Source organism: Cydia pomonella, chromosome 16 (assembly GCF_033807575.1).
Source record: "Cydia pomonella isolate Wapato2018A chromosome 16, ilCydPomo1, whole genome shotgun sequence".
Taxonomy (NCBI): domain Eukaryota; kingdom Metazoa; phylum Arthropoda; class Insecta; order Lepidoptera; family Tortricidae; genus Cydia; species Cydia pomonella.
Window position 1 is genome coordinate 8,943,299 of NC_084718.1, and position 21,369 is coordinate 8,964,667.

The 21,369-nt window shown below is 35.8% G+C and overlaps 2 protein-coding genes across 2 annotated transcripts; both read right to left on the reverse strand.

Annotated features, from left to right (window-relative positions):
- Window positions 1-5,289: 5,289 nt before the first annotated feature.
- LOC133526123 (iron-sulfur cluster assembly 2 homolog, mitochondrial) lies at window positions 5,290-9,594 on the reverse strand. Its single transcript, XM_061862603.1, has 2 exons — window positions 9,027-9,594; window positions 5,290-8,694 (listed from the first exon to the last, which is right to left on the reverse strand). The coding sequence occupies exons 1-2, from the start codon at window positions 9,296-9,298 to the stop codon at window positions 8,517-8,519; spliced, it is 450 nt and encodes a 149-aa protein (XP_061718587.1). The 5' UTR covers window positions 9,299-9,594; the 3' UTR covers window positions 5,290-8,516.
- A 414-nt stretch (window positions 9,595-10,008) lies between these two features.
- On the reverse strand, window positions 10,009-11,907 carry LOC133526112 (uncharacterized). Its single transcript, XM_061862588.1, has one exon. It carries the CDS (start codon window positions 11,410-11,412, stop codon window positions 10,306-10,308), a length of 1,107 nt encoding a protein of 368 aa, XP_061718572.1. The 5' UTR covers window positions 11,413-11,907; the 3' UTR covers window positions 10,009-10,305.
- Between the last annotated feature and the right edge of the window lie 9,462 nt (window positions 11,908-21,369).

Genomic DNA, 21,369 nt, shown 5'->3' on the forward strand with positions numbered 1-21,369 from the left:
TGCGCAACATGCGCTTGATTGTGAATTTGGTCTGCGCTTGTCTGATAGAGAGTGGGAGAACGTTCCCAAGTCTGATTTCCTGAACAGTGAAAGAATTGGACATGAAACCCGTTCGGTGTTGGGGGACAATGAGCTTAAGACAACGGGAAGAGCGAAGATCTGTACCTGGACGTGGGGTAACAAATTTAAATTTCGAACGGAGATAATCTGGGGCGGACAGGTCAAACAAGATTGAGTAGAGAGTACATAGAATACGAAGGGACCTACGCTCTCGAATAGGGAGCCAATTAAGTTTTCTACGGAAAGAGGAGATATGGTCATACTTACGAAGTCCGAACACGAACCGAATGCAGCTATTAAGGAGCCGGTCAAATTTATTCAAGGAATCTTGAGTGAGATTAGTGTAACAAACATCAGCATAATCAAAGTAAGTATTTGTCAAAATCAGGGAAAGTATTTGTAATATGTTCAGTGATCACTTCCAATCAGTCTTTGAACAGTCCACTTTGCCACCTCTGGACATTAACTCTCTGGAACCTCCGCCAAAGCCAATTTTAAACTTTAGTGGTATCATTTTGACAAATGAAATTGTCCTCAAATATCTGAAATCTGTTGATATAAATAAGGGCGCTGGACCTGATCGTATACATCCTTTACTAATTAGTAAATGTGCTGATACTTTGGTTGTTCCCGTCACTAAAATATTTCAGCAGTCTATCAAGGAGGGGAAAGTCCCGCAAATCTGGAAAACGGCGTGGATCACACCTATACCCAAAGGTTCTATAAGTCAGGACATCGAAAAATATAGGCCTATCTCCAAGTTATGCCAATTCAGTAAAATATTAGAGAAAATTGTTACTGATCAATTATCATACGCTGTCCGGCGTCATATCAATCCGAGTCAGCACGGGTTCTACAAGGGCCGAAGTGTGGAGAGTAATCTTTTGTCCTTTAGTGAAGTCATACTAGATGCAATGGATAATAAGTATCAAGTCGACGCAGTTTACACAGACTTCGCCAAAGCGTTCGATAAAATTTCTTACAATACGCTTTTGGTGAAACTTTGGAACCTTGGCATCCACGGTGATCTTTTTCGATGGGTAAAATCTTATATAGAAAATAGGTCCCAAAGAGTTGTACTTGGAGGTTTCTCATCGGCTTTTAAAATAACTACTTCAGGTGTCCCACAAGGGTCCCATTTGGGTCCGTTATTATTTATTTTATACATAAATGATATCACGGAGTGTCTAACAAATTCAAAAGCTCTTTTATACGCCGATGATACTAAATTATTTCGAGTCATTAAAACTGACGTCGACTGTGCTCTGTTGCAGGATGATTTAACTAGGTTTGAAGCTTATTGTGTGGAAAATAATCTGTTTTTAAATAGTGACAAATGTTCAGTTATTACTTTCACGCGGAAAAGGGATCCCATTGCATTTAGTTACCAGCTGTGTGGCAGTACTCTAACACGACAGCACAGTATACGTGACCTAGGGGTGTTAATGGATGCAAAACTAACGTTTAACCCTCATATAGATCATATTTTAAACAAGGCATATAAACAACTAGGTTTCGTTCTTCGCGTGGCAAAACCTTTTCGAATACCTCTCACTTATAAACTTCTTTATAATAGTTACGTTCGCAGCAGATTGGAATTTGCTTCTGTGGTTTGGAATCCTTTCTTTAATGTCCATAAGACTCGAATTGAAAGACTCCAGAAAAAGTTCATTAAAGCACTGGAATTTCGAGTGGGTCGTAACTATGTAAATTACGCTTCCTCGGCTACACATCATAATATCCAGCCACTTTCACTTAGACGGTCCTGTACAGATTTAGTATTTTTATTCAAAATTATTAATAATATTGTAGATGCCCCCGACTTATTACATAAAATTGGTTTCCGTGTCCCCCGTAGAAATGAACGTAGTTGTCGCAGTAAGGCGTTATTTAGCATTTCTAACAGCAGAACGAAATACGCACAGCATTCATATATTGGGCGCGCATGTAGGCAGTACAATGAAAAATGTATGGACGCAGATTTGTTTTGCAATTCATTAGGCCTCCTTAAAAGAGCAGTATATTCTTTTCTAAAATAACGGTTAAAAGTTGCAGCAACCTGATAATAGGTACCTGTGATTTAAGTATTTTCTCAGTTCTCTACATATATATATATATATATATATATATTTTATATATAAATTTACGCTTTTGTTATGTACGCTATAAGTTTACACTATTATTATTTTTTCAATTGTACATCGAATAATTTAAAATTAGGAAACTATAGGTCTATAACGAAATCAATGCATAGCTATTAGCTAAGTTGCTCATATGTTTATTTTAAGACTGTTTGTTTCTCAATAAATTAAAAATAATAATAATAATCAAGGACAGGCAGAACAAGAGCTTGGACGAGGAGAGTTTTTGTGCTGACCGGGAGAATTTTTTTAAAACGATATAGTGCTCTTAACTTGTTAATTACTTTACGACTGACGTCGGACACCTGAGGTTCCCACGTGAGCCCATTGTCGATTGTTAGCCCCAGGTTCTTCACCTGCGATGAAAGCGGAATAACATCTGTTTCAAAGAGAACAGGTGCCAATTCAGTAGTATTTACCAAAGCGAGTAAGCGGGTGCTGCCAAGTAATATGGCCTGGCATTTGGCTGGGTTAACTGTGATTCCAAAGCAATGTGACCAAGTGGAAATACGGTTAAGGTCTAAGTTTATTTCAGCAATTTCCTGGCCCAGATCCTTCGCACTCGCTTGGGAATAAAACTGCAAGTCATCAGCATACAGGTGGTAAAAGCATTTAATTTTAGAAGTAATAAGGTTAATAAAAATTGAGAAAAGAAGAGGTGAGAGAATTCCACCCTGTGGAACACCAGAAGTAAGAGTGCACCAGTCAGAAGACGTACGATCAGAACGAACCGACTGACGGCGGTCCTGAAGATACGAAGAAAACCAACCAGCCGCAGATGAAGATATATTCAGGTGCCTGAGAGTGGCCAGTAACAGATCATGGTTAACAGCGTTAAAAGCATTCGAGAAATCGATAAGGACCAACACTGTTAACAACGAAGAGTTCATACCGAGCCTCACGTCAACATTATGCCGCGGAGCTATTTAGTTATGCAAATGGCGCCCCCGTTGTCACAGTCGTAGGTCGTAGTATGAAGTATTCAAATTATATCTTTAACGAAAGAAATATGCCTTATTGTGCGGATAAATGATGTGCTACTCGTTCCAACAAACACTGGAAAAAATATGGGATTACTTTTCACGTATAGTTTAGCTAGGATCATATTATTTTCATTTCTCTTGATCAAAACAGGTTTTATATGGGGATGATGTTATGCATTTTAAACAACCATTGATATTAAGAAACTTTCATTTTTAATTTGTTCAGGTTGTTGTTTTAGTAATTTAAATTTGTGATGGTAAATACGAATCGTCGTTGTAGGTGGAGGTTTTTTATGTGTACTTTTTTACTAAGACCTGGTAGCAGCGAGACTGCTATTTATAACTTTTCGTTAAGTTCGCGGACGGCTGGACCGATTTGGCTATTTTTGGTATTGGAATATTTCTAGGTCCAGGGTTTAAACGGTGAAAAAAATATGGAAAGAATGCGAGGAAAATAGTAAAAACAACAATGATATTTTACCATATAAACTGTTCCTATGACGACGTGTTCAATATGTATTTCTGGATGTTTGCTCTGATCAAGATGAAAATCGATATCTGAGGATCCTAGAGGACCTTTATAATGAATCTGGGGTCAAAATGAAACAAACGCCCGCCATCTCGAATTTCTGCATTGTTTCCCTGGTCATAATGAAAATCGATATCTAAGGATCCGAGCGGCCCAACATTATGATTCTGAGATCAAATTGGGTAAAAACCGACATCTTGAATATCTCCATTTTTGCTCTTATCATGATGAAAATCGATATGTGAGGATCCGAAAGGACCGTTATAATGAATCTGTGGTAAAAAATTAAAAAAAAACGTCCGCCATCTTGGATGTCTGCATTTTGGCTCTGATCGAGATGAAAATCGATATCTAAGGATCATCAATATGATTCTGAGGTCAAATATGGCAAAAACGCCATACATTCCGCATTAGTACGACAGTGATAGAGAGAGAGATGACTACGATACGCTTCAGAGCGTTAACGATTTGCACATTGGCTACGCGGCCACGGCACCAACTGTCGCGTAAGCGTAATCGTTTTATAAGTGAAATCTCATTAGTTGAAATCATGTAGTCGCTGGCGTCAGATGTCTTCGGCGGATGTATCGACGATCTTACTTTCTCGCTAGATGAAGATTTTTTTATTGTTTGATTATGTCAGAAGTTATGTTTTCAACTAATAAGATTTCACTTATAACACGATTACGCTTACGCAACGCTTGGTGCCTTTTACGATACGCTGACGCGACCCTTACGCGTCGCTTACGCTTACGCTCCGTGTGGTGAGAGCCTTAAAAGGCATTAAGTTTGAAATTTGAATTTTCATAGTACCTAGCAAATGTAACCAAATTTAAGTACTTATATGAAACATATTTTCTTATATGTATACCTACATACTTACTTATATCTATGATATTAATACAATCTACTATGCCCACCCACAATTCCATTTACAAGTTTTCCATTTTTTTAATCAATTAAATAGGCTATCATAATAATTTTCATTTTCTTTTTTTCTTGCTCGAAATAGTTATTTGTACAACAAGAGAGCAAAGTTTGATATTTCTTCGAGTGCTTGTTTTGAGTCCCGTGCAAGCGAAAGATTCTATAATAGATTCACGAGCGTAGCGAGTGAATCTAATTTAGAATCTTGAGCGTAGTAAGGGACTCAAAAGCGCACGAGATGTAAATAACTTTGATCTTGTGTAGTACACAAAAAATTTCACGTCAGTCAGCCATCAAAAAATACAACCTGAAAAAATGTAAGCCAGACGGACGGATCACTATTTCACTCATGTTTTCTGAAGGTATTCTAACAATTAACTTTAATTACCGCAATAAAACAAAACGAAAGAAAGAGCGTAGCCGTGTTTTCATATAGAATCGGCCCTTTCACGAAATGGTTTCTGTATTTTTTTCAATAAGAGCTCTTATGACAAATATCCAATGAGGCATCACTCGTATTATTAGGAGTAGTATCTCTATTTTTCACCATTTTGAAGTTGTCGAGTAGACTATATCCCCTTATTTATTACATACATTTTAGGAAATTAAGTATCACAGAGAATAATAACTGTTAAAATTAAAAGCAGACTTGCTTATACTACTGTTTAAATTCTTTATTGTTATATCACAGAAGATGTAAATAAATTAAACTAAATGTCTACATTGTTTTAATGCAATTAATATGTACGCTATAAACTACATACTTATTTACAATTTTTTTTAATAAATCGAAATTTTAATTTCAAATTGTTCATATTTCATTTTACAATTAACAATCCGAAATTTAATATTACAATTTACATTTCAAGCTACCAATTGTAATTTGAGTATATTTACAATTTACATTTATATATCTCTATTTTTTAATTAGCATACAATAAAAATTATAGATTAATCTATCCTATTCTTTTTAATTCAAACTAATTATTTCTGTTAAAACTGTTAGTAAGATATGAAACTTCTTTTGTAAAGCTAGGCCATTCATTTGAGAGGTTTATGTCAATTATGACTTAAATACAAGAATGTATGAATTACATTGCTTTAGCAGACTGGAGACAAACAGAATATTATTATCCAGGAAAACAACATAAAGAAAACATAAACCAAATTGGGACAATCTTTAAGAGGCTGTCAACACCCAATGTCCTTGAAATTGATGTTACTTAAACAGTTTTTTAAGAAAGACTATTTGTTTTAGTCAAGTAAGAAAAATATATGTTCATATTAATTATATTTCAAAGACCGTGGTTGTACTCGATACATGATTGAACGAAATCGGCTCGATAGAAAATAATTGCAAAGATTGGTCTTAAAATCACAATTAAACGGTTCTATGTCTTTATTGTTTTGACTTATGGGTCTGCAATTAAAATCACAATTTCAAAACATTTTTTTATTTAAATATTTTTCTTATTATTCCCTTACCCAGGCCCAGTAACATGCGACAGTGCTATCTCATTTACTCCGATACAAATAGACAGTGTGCGCGCTTTAGGTATTGACAGCCTCTTAAAGATGAAGTAAAATATATCAAATACAAGGATGGACATTTGTTGGTTAAAGGACGAAGAAGAATTAATAATTCATAGCTTTATTTTTAAGTGCTATTTACTTGCCCCGTTTGCCCCAGTTAGTAGAGTAGGGTTCATCAATGCAACGTTCAAGAGCTACTGACAAGGTTTTTTTTTCAATGCTTGTTTGATTATAAATAACAAAGTAGGTACATGCTCTTCCGTTGATTTTTTTTTAATGTTTGCTTGCATAGATGAGTTTGACTTTAACTATAAGTAACATAGTCAACAAAGTTAACTCACGATTTAACTGTAATAACGTCATTCAAAAATAGCAATTTTGTGAACCTCCTTGCCTAGTCAGTAGTGACTAGCGTTGAAAAAACCAGGGAAAATACGGGAAAATTTCCAAATGGCTCGTTTTTTCAGGTTTCTTTCGAAACAATGCAAATTTCAGTTACAATACTTCCGAAAAAAACGAATAAAGCCGAATCAAACGAGTTTTTTTAAAACTTCTGTATTTTTCAATCCATAGGTCACTGGTTCATATCCGGTTCAAAGGACCACTTGCGCATGGAGAATACAAAATGCGCTTTTTAAGTTTAGATGAACTTTTATTCACTTTTATACTAAAAATTATTACAAAGGTGATCGCGGGATGTGTCGTTGGTTCGGATCGAGAAAGAAGAGAGAGTTGCCACATGCAAATTATAGGGCAACTACAAACAAAATATGTTGCTATATAGAAAAATAACTTAAGCTAAGCTTACACGCTATATGTTTTGTATTAAACAATGAACTTAATAGCCGGGCCGGGCGGGCTTAATAGGCGGGCGGTGCATGCGTTCGGCCGAGGCACGTCTCCACTGGCCGGTTTGTGCGTGAGGAAATTGCCTCGCGCCTATGCTCGCTCTGTGCGGACCCGGCTAATTAGGTCTTTAAACAGGTAGTTTAAGGTTGCACATCTAATGTGTTAGTTTCTGGCATTTTATTGACTTTGAGACTGTCATCACTCATCAGTGGCATTGTGTATGACGTATTTAATTTTTCTGAATAAAACTAAAAAAAAACGAAATTTTGTAAAATTTCCGAATAAAATATTTTTTCCTGAATTTTCATCCTCAGTAGTGACTCTGCTTACGAAGCAGCAGGGCCTGGGTTTAAATCCTGGTATTAAGGGGAATTTATTTGTGTGTATATCACAAATATTTGTTTCTAAGTTATTGATGTTTTGGTAATGTAGGATGATTGACCACCTCAATGTAGGCCAGCTCTCATATTATTACTTAGATTTGAACTTTAAAACCACCATGATACAGCCGCTTTTCAAATGACATTTTGCTTTGCCACACGCTCAACACGGGAGCCCACTGCTTGCACAAAAGAAACAATGGCTTTTGTTTAACAGATTACCCTCATCATTTGAGAAAATACTATACAACTGTTTGTGGTCTATAAAAATAAATAAATAGATAATATTATAGGACATTATTCAACATAGTTTCACCAAGATACCGAAGAAACTCAAAAACATGCCCTATGAAGAAAGACTGCACTTCCTGAAGAGAACGTGGAGATCTTATTGAGACATACAAAATACTAACCCAACACTATGACCTGAAAGATTTTCATAAGATGCTAGATCGCAATAACAAAAACTGTTTGAGAGGTCATCAGTATAAGCTGGTGTCTCGCAGGTCCTACAACAATCCTCATAGACACTTCTTTAGCAACAGAGTGATCAAACCTTCGAACAAACTCCCAGAGGATATAGTATCGGCCCAAAGTGTCAATGATTTTAAGAATAAATTAGATGCATACTATGCAAATTCTACTCAACACTGAAAACTTTATTGATGACTCAGGATACAGCCATTATCAGTTTTTTCAACTGCCTGCCTGCTTTACAAATAATAAATAATAATAATCATTATTAATACACAAATTGACTAAGTCCCACAGTAAGCTCAATAAGGCTCGTGTTGAGGGTACTTAGATAACGATATATATAAATATTTATACATACTTAAATACATAGAAAACAGCCATGGCTCAGGAGCAAATATCCATGCTCATCACACAAATAAATGGCCTTACCAGGATTTGAACCCGGGACCATCAGCTTCCTAGGCAGGGTCACTAACCACTAGGCTAAACCGGTTGTCGATAACAGAATAACAATAACTCTTTGCTATATAGTGTTTGTATTGAGTATATATTTTTTAAGGTACAAATGTCACCTATTTATTCTAATCTTTACCACCTATTTTTTCTAGTTACTTTAGCTTTTTAATTCTAGTTACCTTTAATCGATTTTGATTGAAAAACTTGCCCCGCATGAGCAGCCCAAATCAGCATTAGGATTCTGAACCACTCTAAATGCTGCCCGGATTAGTTCAGTGTGATAGTCAATTGTGGATCCTTTGATGTATTCAAGTGATGTATCATCTATTACCACCTTGACTCCATCTTTCTCGAATACTCTGCAGCAGTAAAAAATATTTTTCATATTTAAAAAGAAACAACATAAATTACTAAGTAATTTAATATGGTGTAAAAACATAGTCACCATCTCTTACAACCCCACTTAAAACAATCAAGTAACAGTTTCCCAGAATAGCCATACTGCAAGTTCCGGACACCCATTCTAGGCCTTGTTACATATTCTAATTTAATACAAGCTTATGACTAAAAGTCTACAATATATGCCAGTCTGTGCAGTATAATGTGTTTGTTTAGCTGACAAACCGGAGAACACAAAGTATAGTAGCTGCATTAGGTATATCTAGTCCTCGTAGTATAAAATTAAACAAACCTGTCATCATCTTGAAGTTTAGTATCCAAATCAAATTTGTACTGGAATCCCGAGCAGCCTCCGCTTTCTACGCACACCCTTAAGAAACTCTTCTCAGCATCACAAAGCTGTTTTAATTTTTGGACGCAGCTCTCACTGATCACAATTCCCTCTTGTGGCGCAGGTGATGTCTGGATATTGCGTAAACAATACATATTATTATGTTGAGCGTGGATCGCACACAGCAATGGCCTAGCTCTCCGAAGCATTTTCCTTGCTATATTTATTTGCATAAGAATCTTATATTTTTTAGTGAATCTTGAGTTACACAGGAAAGGAAAACGGGAAACTATGGAAGGTGGAGGTTCAATCCACACTCCATACGGGAAAGTCGGGAAACCAAAATATTCACTTGAATTGAACGTCAAACGTCACATCACATCTGACACTTTTTTTTTTTTTTTGTTCTGGCTTTTGTTACATTAGCCAATGTCAAGTTGTAATGGGATTAAAAGTTAGGGAAACTAGGAATTAGGAAGTACGGATATGACGAAAATTTGGAAAGGGAAGGATTGGATTTACTGTAATATATGTATATAATTATAATAATTATTATATACTATATTTTAATATCATTCTTTTCTAAAAGTACAGATAAGATTTTATAAATATCATACGAGTTACTAAATAACAAGCAAATTATGGATGTAGGAAATGGGATGCGTAATGATTCAAGGCTGGAAAGAAAATCAGACCGATCATGAAGAGAGCATGCAAAAAAAATATGGTTCAGGTCCCCATAGTCACCACAAGAACAAAGAGGATCCGGCTTTTTATTTATTATGTGTAAATGCGCCGAAGAACAAACATGCCCCAGACGCATTCTACACAGAATAGAAGTTACAGTTTTCGAAAAAAATATTTTGCTAAGCCATGGTTTCCGTGGAATTGACGGCTGAATATGCCTATAATGTACACCTTTTGCGGTTTCCTTATTCAAATCTCATTCCAATCCACATACAAATACACTATTGACAAATTTATTAAGTCATGACAATAATTATGGTATGGCACAATGTCTCCCACGAGAATAGCCTCATTTGCCAATTGGTCCGCTCTTTCATTCCCAGGAATGCCTACATGGCTTGGTATCCAAGCCAGCACGACAGCACAACTTTTCTGTGAACATTTATATAAAACATTCCTAATATTAAAGACAACTGGAGATTGTTTATGAGTCTTAAATGGGAACCTCGTTATGGCTTCTAAAGCACTGCGAGAGTCTGAAAAAATTATGGTTTTAGGTAGGTATCTTCAGCATAAGTATATATTCTATAGCTTTAAGTAAACCATAACATTCACCAGTGTAGACGGAAGTTTCAGGTGGCGGTTTGATAAGTTGTAATCCTTTGTATTGTGAATGGAAAATTCCAACACCAACACAACTCCTATCGCCATGTTTGGAGGCATCTGTGTATAAACAGTGCCAATTAGCCCATTCAATGTTAAGAAGGTTAATAAATTCTATTTTTGGATTAATATCGTTTTTAGATAAGCCTATGTTAAATCTAATATCTGGATCTATAATGAGACTGGTGTAGTCGTGTTGATATAAAGGAAGTGTCGCGCTTCTGTAAGTGGGTGCTTCCAAACTTTGATATTTTTTATAGCTCTTAACAAGACAAGGAGAATCCTTATGGGCCCAATAATTACAGGTTCCAACCAGTTCTGCTAATTGTTTTACTTTTGAAAGTAGTGGATGAGAATCTAATTGCAGAGTACGAAAAAAGAATTTATCACAGAAGAACTGTCTTCTAAACGCAAGGGGTGGATCACAGCATTCTACTTGTAAGCAACTTATTGGACTTGATTTCATTGCACCTATGACCAATCTTAAAGCCTTAGACTGAATAGAATCAATTTTTTTGATTGCTTTAACATTTCCAGGGTGTAGAAGGAAAGTGCCATAATCTAAAACACTTCTAATCAAAGCGTTATACAGCAATCTCATAGTAAAAGGATGAGCCCCCCACCAGACTCCTGTCAGACATCTTAAAATGTTCAGATTCCGTTCACATCTTAATACAATATTTTCAAAATGAGGAAGTCCAGTTAGTTTACAGTCTAATATAACTCCCAAAAATTTTACACTATCTTTGATTACCAATGGAATACCATTATAATGCACGTTAATAGGTGGAATATTTTTCATTCGTGAAAAAACTACAACAGAACTTTTAGGGGGCGAAAGATCTAATCCATTATTATTCAACCAATTATTTAAGGCACTCAAAGATGATGATAATATATTACTAATGTTTTCTAAAGATCGCCCAGAAACATAAGAGCAAATCATCGGCGTATTGAAGAACATTAACCTGCCCTTCAACAGAAAGTTCCAAATCATAAGTATAAATGTTGTATAGTAAAGGACTCAAGACAGATCCTTGTGGCAGACCCTTCCAAACTGTTCTTTTAATGACTTCATTTCCAGACTGGTCTAATGGATACTTTATATACCTTTCATGTAACATATTTATTATAAAATTAATCAAAAAGTTAGGAACATCTAGTTGAATTAATTTATTTTTTTAAACTGAAATATTGACGTTGTCGTACGCAGCATTTATATCTAGAAAAGCAGCAACTAAAGAGTCATTTTTAGAGAAACTTATTCTGATATCTGTGGTAAAAATGCTTAAACTGTCAAGAGTACATTTACCTTTCCTGAAACCAAATTGATTACATGATAAAAGTTTATTATGTTCTATAAACCATTCCAATCGAATTTTTATTAAGTGTTCGGCAACTTTGGCTAGTACAGTTGATAAAGCTATGGGCCTATACGATGTAGGATCTGAATTGGGTTTATTTGGCTTCTGTATTAAAATCAATGTTTGAGTCCTCCACTTAGGAACAAAACCTGTTATCATAACATTATTAATCAAAGAAAGAAAGTAGCAAAGACTGTTATCATCAAGTTTTGACAAGAAAGAGTAAGGAATCCCGTCTTCACCGGGTGCAGAATCTTTAGTTGATGAAAGTACTCCTTTCAGTTCAAAAAGTGAAAAGGGGGAATTTAAAACATCTTCAGCATTATTATTACCTAGCAAAAGTGGCCTTAGAATCATAGGGTGTTCTGGGACATAAGGAGGACCCAAACGATCCATGACTTGTTCTGCTAAAAGTAGAGATATTTTACTCACTGTGACTTTAAATGCCGATCTAAACCTTCCAATGTTTTGCCAAACTATTGATGGTGAAACATTAGGACTTAATGATTTGCAAAACCTATGCCATCCTTCAAACTTTTCGGTTCTAAGTAACTCTTTAGTGGATTTAGCAACTTCTAAGTAATTATCAAAGTTATTATCAGTCATTTCATGACAATACTTCCTCTCTGCCTCCTTTCTTTGCTTAATTGCAAGAGTGCAATCTGAATCCCACCAAGGTGGGGATGGTATGGATTCTGGACCGCTGCTTTTTAATGGAAAGGTTTCATTAGCAGCCTCAAAGCTGTGGCAAATGCTTGTGAACTGTCTAATATATTTAAATTGCTTATTTCAGATAAATTATTAATTTTTTGCTCTACAACCTCTATACTGATTCCATCTATCATCATTAAGCTTATGTTTTATACGGGGATGTCTGACATGTCTTTGAGGTTTCTTGAAAAAAGGAAAGGTAATGAGAATAGGAAAATGGTCGCTACCATAAGTGGAAACTGCAGTCAGGGATCGGAACCGGTTTTTTGCAAAAACATCGAAATAACCATATATTTCGGTTTATTTTATACTCTAAATGTAGGACTCAGTTGTGTTTTCAGATAACGACTTCGTATTATTAGATTGCCTAATTAGAAATGAAGTAGAAATGTAGTAGTGAGATTAATTAACAAAGAACGAAAAAATACCGTTTTCGTTCCCATACAAAAAATACCGGTTTCCGATCCCTGACTGCAGTTGACCAAGATAGAGATGAAGCAAGATCGGGAGTACAAATGGACAGATCAATTGCACTAGGATTTCGTGCAAGCCTAGTTGGAGATCCAGTGTTTAATATGAATAAATTACGTGAGCTAATTAGTTCCAGCAATTTTTCTCCATAGTATAAAGTTTGAGCAGAGCCCCAGAACTCATGGTGAGCATTAAAATCAACTAAGCATACAAATGGTTTAGGCAGGAACTTAAAAAGTTGTTCAATTTCTTTAAAAATATTGTTATTAGGTTTTTTATAATACAATGATACAAAACAAATGCTATTTACAACTACTGCTATAACAGATAGTTCATCACAATGTACAGGTAGTGTGATATAATCATATGTTAATAAGTTTTTGACAAGTATGGCCACACCACCATACCCATCAGGCCTGTCCTCTCTTAGACAGACATATCCTGGTATTTTAAACAATGAATCCCTTCTCAACCATGTCTCTTGAAGACAAAGTAGAAAGGGATCATATTTATTAATAACATGTATTAAATCTTGTTTCCTATTGATTAGGCTGCGAACGTTCCACTGAACCACTAGAGCTCTCTGATCCATTATTATTGTTTCTGAGTTGGTATAAAGCATTAATAACTGCTGCAACGTTGGACGGTGATACTGTGTTAGATTGGGACATTAAATTCATAAGAGCTTTTACGATATCATCAATACTAGGCTTCTCTTCTTTGTTACTATTAAACACAGGTTTTTCCCTATGGATAACTGGTTGTCTTATTATTTCTGTTTGTGCATTTCTATCATACCCTTTGCCTAACTTTACAGGAGCTCTGGGTTTAAGATAAACAGTTTTTTTATAAGATTGATTATTTAACATTGGTATTATATCCTGGTTACTCTGCAAATCATGTTGTGTTTGTGAGGAAGATGACAATGGTGTTGCAAGCAAGGCCTCAGCATATGACACCTTAGACACAGGTGGGTGAATTTTGGAAGCTTCCATGTAAGAGATGCAACTTTTGCTCATAGTTTCTTTAATAGCTCTTTGTCTGTTAAATTCTAAACATTTTTTACTAGTGGCTTGATGTGAACCTTTACACAAGCAACACTGATAGTCATCCTCCTCTAAATGACAAGATTCACCAGAGTGAGCTTGTCCACACTTGAAGCACCTTGGATTTGAGCGGCACTGATTTTTAACATGTCGAAAGCGACAACAAAGGAAGCACTGAACCGTAGGATATATATACAGTTCTACTGGCAAGGCCATGTAGCACATGTACACCCGGGTAGGTAATACTTGCCCTTCAAAAGTAAGTATAACAGTACCTGTATTCACAAATTGAGTAATGTCATTGACAACAATTTTCCTTTTTATTCTTATTTTAATAATTGGCCCACAGCCAATTGGCAGGTTAATAGAAGTCTGTACTTCATCATCAGTCAAGTCAAGTGGTACACCTTTAATCACTCCCATGCGTGTGACATTGAATGTTGGGATGAAAGCATTGTATTTGTTTTTTCCTAAGTTTTCATTACATAGAAAATTGTTAGCATCAGTGAATGTAGCAAATGCAATGCTGACACGATTTCTCCCTATTCGTTTAAGACTGCCGTTCACAACGCCTTGGACGTTATTTTGTCGCATAAAGCGACCAAAAGTTAAGATTGGATGTAAAGTTGTGCCATCAGTGTTGGCTTCTTTTCGAACATGTACAACGTAAGGTGCAACATCTGACTGTTGGTAGCGGTCACGACCAATGGGCACATGAGTAGGTGTGGAGTTATTAAGTGTATTTGTATTTTCAGAATACGAATTTACAATGGGATTCAGCTTTTCAGTTTGTTGTGGATGGCTGGCATTATCTTTCAATTTTGATTGGTTTACACAAACACAATCTGTATCTTTATCTTGTTTGAACCAGATTTGCGTTTTCTTTTATTACAATTGGTACACATTCGTGAAAGTATTTTCCTCTTTAAAGTTACGTCCGTAGTATTTGATACATCAGTATCCATCGATGACTCTATCGCAGAAATTAAAATATCCATTGGTGTTTTTGACCCTGAGGGAATCGTTCCCCCAGGGTCAGGGGGCTGGCCATCCCCCATAAGAAATTACATATAATTATCACTTACCGATTACTATATACACCTAACTACTAAAAATAATTAAAAAGTGAATCTAAATCTACAAATATATACACTAAATATAGACTCCAATCCTTTAAAATACAATTTCAAAAACTAGTTACGAAAAACCGCGTCCACCGCGCCTGAAGTTTCCCGCCCTTTTTCTGACACTATTGACAGTGACAACGACAACTTTTAACGGGGATCTGTTTGACATACAGAAAAACACGCTATCATAAATTACCAAAAAAGCTTGATTACATAAGACGCTTTATTTTTCCTGAATGGCAACATTATATTATTACTTGACCATAATAGTACATTACGATACAAGTGCGAAAAATAGGAAATTCGAAACGAGTGGCGATAAATTAAAACACGACCGAAGGGAGTGTTTTAAATCGACATGAGTTGCGAATTACCTATTCGCACATGTATCGTACAACGTTTTACAGTACATATGGCCCTTTAAATGTTCGACACAGTAACGTAATATGCTACTTCTCGCACTAGTGCTATAAAGTAGCCCCATATGTACTGTAAATAATAGTTACGGTTCTTTATAAAACGTAGTGATTATTATGCTCTTTGCTCTTTGGTTCTTTATTCGTCTGTGGCGAACCTCTTTGGTTGTCTTACGTCTGCCTGCGAACGCAGGCCGCTAAGTCAATGATATGTTTTTCGTGTGAGATGTGAAGATGTCATATGTATGTTAATAACTTTTAATTGTCAATAAAACTACATTTCTTTTAATTTTCCAAAAAGGGATTTATTATTTCTTTATCCAAAGTGTAGTCCCACACGTCCACGTATCTGGGGGCACGACAGTGCCGCCAAGATGAGCAAAGCGACGTTCAAGGGCACCATTTATCGATGCCATTTGTCGTTTTTTTAACCCGCATAACTTTTTTTATTTTTTTTTATACCACGACGGTAGCAAACAAACAAAAGGCCGGCCTGATGATAACTAGACTAACCAGTCACCGCAGCAACGTGGGATTGGATTATAAATTATAACAAATAAACAAAATTCTCGGAATATACTGTCAATAGTGGACTCACTCAATCACTCACTGAAGTCACTGATGATCATCAAAACCCTTAGGGTACTTCCTGCAGTCCTAGGAAGCTGAAATTGGAATGTATTAGTACACAATCAACAAAACAATTCAAAACCTTGCGTTTTTTGGCTCCTAAGGGGGTGAAATTGAAATTTTGTATGGGGAATCAATAACCGCTGAACCAATAGGGTTGTTTCCAATTTTTTGAAACGCTTGTATTACGTTCTATATTAACTAAAAGTTGCCCTAAAATTCAACTTTTATACTAAAAACGGCTTTAAATATGTTAAATTAACAAAATATATTTTGACAGATCCTTTGGCGCCCAAAACGCTCTTTGAAAATTGTGTGATGTCACAGTTTACGGTTTGACACATAACTATAGTTTGTCAAAGGGCTATCTCATTTCAAACATAGACAGAGGGAGTCATACTATCTTTGTCTTACACTAGTACTAGCATCCAAAAGAAAAGGATGAGTATAGTTTTTTTTGTTCTTATTTACTGACAAATTGGTTTGACCAACTATACATACACACGTAGAAGATACGAACTGTCAACTGACATTAGTCATTTGTTGTTTATCGCCTAACTGTCAACAGTATCAATCCGAGAGTTGTGATGTCATCAGAATCTTCAATGACGTTTCGAGTTTGGTCACGTGACGTGTGCCAAAAGATATTTTAAATTCAATATTTACAAAAATATGGTCATTATAGGTCCCCTAAAAGTAGTTTATCATGTTCTTATAATCCAAAAGAATTTATTGGGATACAATTCTGCCCTAAGATTTGTAGATGGAAAGGAAACAACCCTATTTAGTGGAAATTTGGTATGTAGATAGTTTTTGCTATGAGGAAGGATATAGAATAGTCTTCAACCCCCAATTTACCCCGTAAGGGTGAAAAGGGGAGAAAAAGGGCGTTAGGGGGAAAAGCTGTTGAAGTTTGTACGGGAAATCAGTAAAAAAAAAAAAAATTTTAATGATGTACTTACCCCAGATACGTATTTCAGGATTTTTAATAGTAAATCACCCCCCACTCTTAAAATTAGCGGATGGAAATAAATAAAAAAAGGGGGTTGTCATAAGCAACTTACAATAAGTGAAATCCCAACAAAAACATTTTCATGTAAAATGTTGCCAAAACAAGGCCAAGCAACATATTTTGACTAGGGTGTAGAGTTTGTGAAAAAGCAGCGATGTACATCGAAGTGCAGGTATGTAAAATAAAAGTGTATATACGGTTTTCTTGATATCCATTTCGCATTTAACTAGTTACGTTACTCGATTTAACACTGAAAGAAAACTGCACAATATATCACGGCATAACCTCAAATGTACATATACGAGATCGCTCAAACATAATAGGGTTGTTTCCATCTACAAATCTTATAGTCGCTTCCCTTAGAGTCATATAGGGCCCAAAAGGTGCTTTTGATGAAATCAGCACCGTATTTTAGTATGTTGTTAAACATGTTATTCTGACTGAAAAACCATCGGGAGACAGTTTCTAACGTGGTTGTCACCAGTTATGACGTCATCAAAATGGCCGCTGCCGCGTTCAGTATATTGCGTATACCACAGAAAGTATGTCACATGTATGCTTGTGTGGGGTGTCAAAAAAAGCAAAATTAAATGCGCTACAATTTTGTTTATACATTTGACCTTATAAATATCATAGTTTGCGAGAAATTTTAAGTTTTATTCAAATTTTCTCAAAAAAAGATCCGTATTTTGTTTTTATCAACTTTACTAGTAACTTTACATATATTGTATCAAGGTATGAATGCTACATTAATAAGCTATAAAATTCCATTAACATTTTGGAAATCGGTTTATAAACAAGCAAATTACACTACTTTTGTTCCATACCGGATGACACCACCAAAAGTCAACTGGCCGTTTCGATACAATTTGCAACGTAAATGATGTTTAAGTAAAGGTACCTTACTCAACGATATTTTTAGTAAAGTAATATTTTCAATAAAAATATTATTATTAAATCAAAATTAAGAATACTGAGATCGTTTTATTGTTTTTTACTTCGGATATCTAGCTAATTTAAGTTGCATACTATATAAACAAAAATGCCAAAACAGCAGCATTTGCGCTCATTAAAACTTTTGTTGTTCACATGTAACTAGAGTTTGCAATATCCTTCCGTTATTATCCGAATATTCGAATATTGCTGATAATTTCGAATAATTATAAATGAAACAAAATATTTAGTCCAAGTGATATAATTCGTAAAACTGGTGCTAAAATAAGCATGGAGTTGATAACAGCTGAGATGATATATAATTTTATCGTTTTAGACAAAGTTTTTTTCCTTCATACTATTCATAGTAATTATTACTTTCATTGCTAGAACCGCAGGGTTATATTATATACCTGTTGAAACAGGCGATGGAAAATAAATGGGAGTAGGCACAAGACATCCATATTCTATTTGTTAATTATGTCAGAGAGACACTGTATAATTTTGCAGTGCATTAGGCAGTGTCTCACCTGAGTGAATAACTCCCGAACGCGAAGCGGCGCGGCGCGGGTGAATTCAATCCTTTGATACCTATGGAAGTGTCCTACGTGGGCGATCTCCGAATGCCGTTGGGCCGCCGCGCCGCGCCGCGTCGCATTCGCGAGTCATCGCCCACGTAAGCCGCGCTGTTAGAGTTCCAGATAACTGCTTAAAAATGATAATTGTCGCCACCAAAGTAAGCAGGATTAATGTAAAAAGCTCGTGGAGAACAACAGCCGAATTTGAACTTGTCACTGGTCTGAAACAAGCTCTTTTGCCTCTTTCACTAAAATGCTGTTCAACTTGGCACTCGAATAGGTACATCGTCCGAAAATTGTTTATATTATGTGTGATGGGGGTGTAGAGTTCAACGGCAAACATTAGATCATTGGATATGCTGATGACTTGGGGCTATAGACTCAAAACAAATCGAACTGGAGGCCATGGCTAGGATCGTAGAGTAGGAAGGAGAGAAAATTGGTCTGATAATCAACCACTAGAAAACAGAATATCTCCAAATGAAAAGTTATCAGCATATCAGATCGAAAAGAAAAGACCTAGTAATCGGAGCAACTACGTAGGTACCATGGTGTGAATCATGTTAGGTATCTTAGTTGCACAGTGCCAGATGTTACTAACCGAAGGGAAGAGGAGATAGATGTTTGAATCCAAAATGCCCTAAGATGCAGCAGCGCTCCAGCGAGTTCTAGTGTCCAAGCTGATCAGTAGACTGTCCAGGATTCGAGCCTACAAGACATTAATTAGATTTTGATGCATGGGTAAGTTTTACATTTGGACTCTCGACTCAGAAAAAAAAGAACAAGCTCTTAGTGACGAAGACGAATTTCTTACGGAAGAAGAAAAATAGGGAGCTAGAGAAGCTAGTTGCGGCACTCAATATAATTAGCGAGATTATAGCCGCACGACTTCGCTGGCTTGGAGAGGACGGGAGAGAATCAGGCTGTGAGAAGATATACCGCTGGAGTGATTTAGCCCTGAAAGACCTTTTCGCCCTCGGTGAATCCAACTAGCGTGGAGTGGCACAGAATAGAGCAGAGTGACGTTCTCTTATGTCAAAGGCCAAGATACTTTTTGGGTCATAGCTTTCATAGTTAGTATTTCATAATGAATGAACACGAGGTGAGGCACTCGATATATTTCCAACTATGCACCAGCTAATTCAGATATAAACCCTCCTTATCCCTAATATTATGTTAGCTATTATAGTAATCAAGTAATCATTTAAAATTGGTCGGGGTAACATTTTTGTATTAAAACATAGTTAAAAACGTTATTTCTGTGTTATTTAAATCCGTTTATTCGGATATTTTGAGTTTTATTATTTGAATATTTTCGGATATTTATTTTGGTGGATATTCGAATAATTAGAATATTTGGATTGCAAACCCTACATGTAACTTCCTAGTTTACGAAAAAACAGAGCGATTGAGTATATTCCTCCAACACAGGATGCTCTCCTACAGCATATAAAAAGCGGCCAAGTGCGAGTCGGACTCGCCCATGAAGGGTTCCGTACCATTTATGACGTATTAAAAAAATCTACTTACTAGATCTCGTTCAAACCAATTTTCGGTGGAAGTTTGCATGGTAATGTATATCATATATTTTTTTAGATTTTTCGTTCTGTTATTTTAGAAGTTACGGGGGGGGGGGGGGGGGCACATTTTTTCACTTTGGAAGTGTCTCTCGCGCAAACTATTCACTTTAGAAAAAAAATGATATTAGGAACCTAAATATCATTTTTGTATACCTATCCATAGATACCCCACACGTATGGGTTTAATGAAAAAAAAATTTTTTTTTTAATTTTATGACGTATTATAAAAAAACTACTTACTAGATCTCGTTCAAATCAATTTTCGGTGGAAGTTTGCATGATAATGTATATCATATATATTTTTAGATTTTTCATTCGATTATTTTAGAAGTTACAAGGGGGGGGGGGACACTTTTTTCACTTTGGAAGTGTCTCTCGCGCAAACTATTCTATTCTATTAGAAAAAAAGGATATTAGAAATCTAATAGTACATTACGATACAAGTGCGAAAAATAGGAAATTCGAAACGAGTGGCGATAAATTAAAACACGACCGAAGGGAGTGTTTTAAATCGACACGAGTTGCGAATTACCTATTCGCACATGTATCGTACAACGTTTTACAGTACATATGGCCCTTTAAATGTTCGACACAGTAACATAATATGCTACTTCTCGCACTAGTGCTATAAAGTAGCCCCATATGTACTGTAAATATCATTTTCGAAGACCTATCCATAGATACCCCACACGTATGGATTTGATTAAAAAAAAAAATTAAATTTTATGTCGTAATAAAAAAAAACTACTTACTAGATCTCGTTCAAACCAATTTTCGGTGGAAGACCTTACAGACCTTTACATCTCTAAGTAAATTTAAGCTAGTAATTTTGTGTAGCTATTCCGTCTTTTATTAGTCGGTTCCCTTAGCGGAAAAAAGGTGCCTTTGATGAAACCAGCACCATATTTTAGTATGTTATGTTTGTGTTGACAGAGAAAGATGCTCGCAATTTGCGAACTTCGGCGTTCGCGGTATGCTCGACTCTAATAGCGAAAGAGAAGTTTTGGGAGGATTTTGATACAATTACAATGGATATACCAGCAAATGAAGAGATATACGTGGGTGGAGATTTTAATGGACATGTGG

Coding starts and splice junctions, on each gene's coding strand:
- LOC133526123 (XM_061862603.1), bottom strand. CDS start 9,298: ATGCAAATAAATATAGCAAGGAAAATGCTTCGGAGAGCTAGGCCATTG. Junction 8,695..9,026: donor AAACTTCAAGATGATGACAG/GTTTGTTTAATT, acceptor TTACTGCTGCAG/AGTATTCGAGAAAGATGGAG.
- LOC133526112 (XM_061862588.1), bottom strand. CDS start 11,412: ATGATTTGGAACTTTCTGTTGAAGGGCAGGTTAATGTTCTTCAATACG.